The sequence below is a fragment of the Calidris pugnax genome, unplaced genomic scaffold (genome assembly GCF_001431845.1).
Source record: "Calidris pugnax isolate Ruff unplaced genomic scaffold, ASM143184v1 scaffold1046, whole genome shotgun sequence".
Classification (NCBI taxonomy): domain Eukaryota; kingdom Metazoa; phylum Chordata; class Aves; order Charadriiformes; family Scolopacidae; genus Calidris; species Calidris pugnax.
In genome coordinates this window covers 1-3,164 of record NW_015091658.1, presented here as the reverse complement: position 1 = coordinate 3,164, position 3,164 = coordinate 1, and the positions used below count along the sequence as shown (strand labels likewise).

Sequence of the window (3,164 nt, the reverse complement as noted above, 5' to 3'; positions counted from 1 at the left end):
GTCCCCTGCCACCCCCATACCCCCCCGGTGACCCCGCTGTCCCCTGCTGTCCCCATGGGGCCAGGGACCCGGCTCCTTCGAGGCGCGGGTGGTGGCCGTCTGCGAGGCCCTGATGGCACGGCCGGGCTGGACGGGGCCATCGTTGGGGACGACGTCCTCCCCCTCCTTGGGGACAACGCTGGGGACGAGGACGGCGCTGGCCCACGGGGCCACCTTCCGCGGGATGACGCTGCTGCACCTGGCGGCCGCCCAGGGCTACGCGCGGCTGGTGGAGGCCCTGCGGCGCTGGAGGTGAGCGGGGACGCCTTGGGGACATCAAGGGACCCTTGGGGACAGTTTGGGGACATCAGGGGACACTTGGGGTCATCTTGGGGACACCTTGGGGACATCAAGGGACACTTGGGGACAGTTTGGGACACCTTGGGGACATCAAGGGACACTTGAGGACAAGTTGGGACACCTTGGGGACATCAAGAGACACTTGGGGACATCAAGGGATGCTTGGGGACAGTTTGGGGACAACTGGGGACACCTTGGGGGTGAGTTGGGGACACCCTGGGGAGAGGGATGGGGACAGGGTGGAGGCCCTGTGGTGCTGGTGGTGAGTGGGGACACCTTGGGGACATCAAGGGACACTTTGGGACAGTTTGGGGACATCAAGGGACACCTTAGGGACAGTTTGGGGACACCTTGGGGAGAGGGATGGGGACAGGGTGGAGGCCCTGTGGTGCTGGTGGTGAGCGAGGACACCTTGGGGACATCAAGGGACACTTTGGGGACACCATGGGGAGCGGGATGGGGATAGGGTGGAGGCCGTGTGATGCTGGTAGTGAGTGGGGACACCTTGGGGACATCAAGGGACACTTGGGGACATCAAGGGACCCTTGGGGACACCTTGGGGATATCAAGGGGTACTTGGGGACAGTTTGGGGACATCAAGGGACACCTTAGGGACAGTTTGGGGACGCCTTGGGGAGAGGGATGGGGACAGGGTGGAGGCCCTGTGGTGCTGGTGGTGAGCGAGGACACCTTGGGGACATCAAGGGACACTTGGGGACATCAAGGGACCCTTGGGGACACCTTGGGGATATCAAGGGATACTTGGGGACAGTTTGGGGACATCAAGGGACACTTTGGGGACACCATGGGGAGAGGGATGGGGATAGGGTGGAGGCCGTGTGATGCTGGCAGTGAGTGGGGACACCTTGGGGACATCAAGGAACACCTTGGGACACCTTGGGGTCATCTTGGGGACATCAAGGGACACTTTGGGGACACCATGGGGAGAGGGATGGGGATAGGGTGGAGGCCGTGTGATGCTGGTAGTGAGTGGGGACACCTTGGGGACATCAAGGGACACTTGGGGACAGTTTGGGACACCTTGGAGACACCTTGGGGACATCAAGGGACGCTTGGGGACATCAAGGGACATCTTGGGGACATCAAGGGACACTTTGGGACAGTTTGGGACACCTTGGGGAGATCAAGGGATGCTTTGGGACACTTGGGGACATCGAGAGACACTTGGGGACATCAAGGGATGCTTTGGGACACCTTGGGGACACCTTGAGGACAGGGTGGAGGCCCTGCGGCGCTGGTGGTGAGCAGGGACACCTTGGGGACACTTGGGGACATCAAGGGATGCTTTGGGACACCTTGGGGAGATTAAGGGATGCTTTGGGACACCTTGGGGACACCTTGAGGACAGGGGGGAGGCCCTGCGGCGCTGGTGGGGAGCAGGGACACCTTGGGGACACCTTGAGGACAGGGGGGAGGCCCTGCGGCGCTGGTGGGGAGCAGGGACACCTTGGGGACACCTTGAGGACAGGGGGGAGGCCCTGCGGCGCTGGTGGGGAGCAGGGACACCTTGGGGACATCAAGGGACACTTTGGGGACACCTGGGGAGAGGGATGGAGACAGGGTGGAGGCCCTGGGGTGCTGGCGGTGAGCGGGGACACCTTGGGGACATCAAGGGATGCCTGGGGACAGTTTGGGGACACCTTGGAGAGAGGGATGGGGACAGGGAGGAGGCCGTGCGATGCTGGCAGTGAGTGGGGACACCTTGGGGACATCAAGGGACACTTTGGGACAGTTTGGGGACATCAAGGGACACTTGGGGACAATTTGGGGACATCAAGGGACACTTGGGGACATCAAGGGACACATTGGGGACACCTTGGGGACATCAAGGGACACTTGGGGACAGTTTGGGGATATCAAGGGACACTTGGGGACAGTTTGGGGACACCTTGGGGACACCTTGGGGACATCAAGGGACACTTTGGGACACCTTGGGGGCATCAAGGGGCACTTGTGGACAGTTTTGGGACACCTTGGGGGCATCAAGAGACACTTGGGGACATCAAGGGATGCTTTGGGACAGTTTGGGGACAACTGGGGACACTTTGGGACACCTTGGGGACATCAAGAGACACTTGGGGACATCAAGGGATGCTTTAGGACAGTTTGGGGACAACTGGGGACACCTTGGGGGTGAGTTGGGGACACCTTGGGGACAGGGTGGAGGCCGTGCGGTGCTGGCGGTGAGCAGGGACACCTTGGGGACACTTGGGGACATCAAAGGACACCTTGGGGACACCTTGGGGACAACTGGGGGCACTTGGGGACACCTCAAGGACACTTTGGGGGTGAGTTGGAGGCACTTTGGGGCCAGGGTGGGACAGGGATGGGGGAGGTGACCCGTGGGCCTGGGGACACTTCAAGGACACTTTGGGGGTGAGTTGGAGGCACTTTGGGGCCAGGGTGGGACAGGGATGGGGGAGGTGACCCCTGGGCCGTGTCCCCAAGGGGGGAGGTGACCCCCTGGTGTGTCCCCAAGGGGGGAGGTGACCCCCAGGTGTGTCCCAAGGGGGGAGGTGACACCGCTGTCCCCACAGGGCGCTGGCAGCCGACAGCCTGGAGCTGGAGCAGGAGGTCGACCCCCTCAACGTGGACCATTTCTCCTGCACCCCCCTGGTGAGTGAGGGGACACTTGGGGACATGGGGGGGGTGGCACTTTGGGGACAAGGGGACCCTTGGGGACAATGGGGATGGGGTGGGGACACCGTGGGGACACGTTGGGGATGGTGACACCGTGGGATGAGGGTGACAAGGTGCAAAATGGTGGCTCATGGAGGGTTGGGGACACCAGGGGTGGCACCTCG

General features: G+C 62.5%; 1 protein-coding gene across 1 annotated transcript; it reads left to right on the top strand.

Moving 5' to 3' along the window:
- Nucleotides 1-56: 56 nt before the first annotated feature.
- Nucleotides 57-2,976, top strand: LOC106899982 (calmodulin-binding transcription activator 2-like; the record flags this gene model as incomplete). The annotated part of the gene is made up of 2 exons (XM_014961933.1): nucleotides 57-291; nucleotides 2,898-2,976. Coding segments are annotated over exons 1-2 (258 nt in total), but the record flags the coding sequence as incomplete, so codon positions are not given.
- Nucleotides 2,977-3,164: the final 188 nt, after the last annotated feature.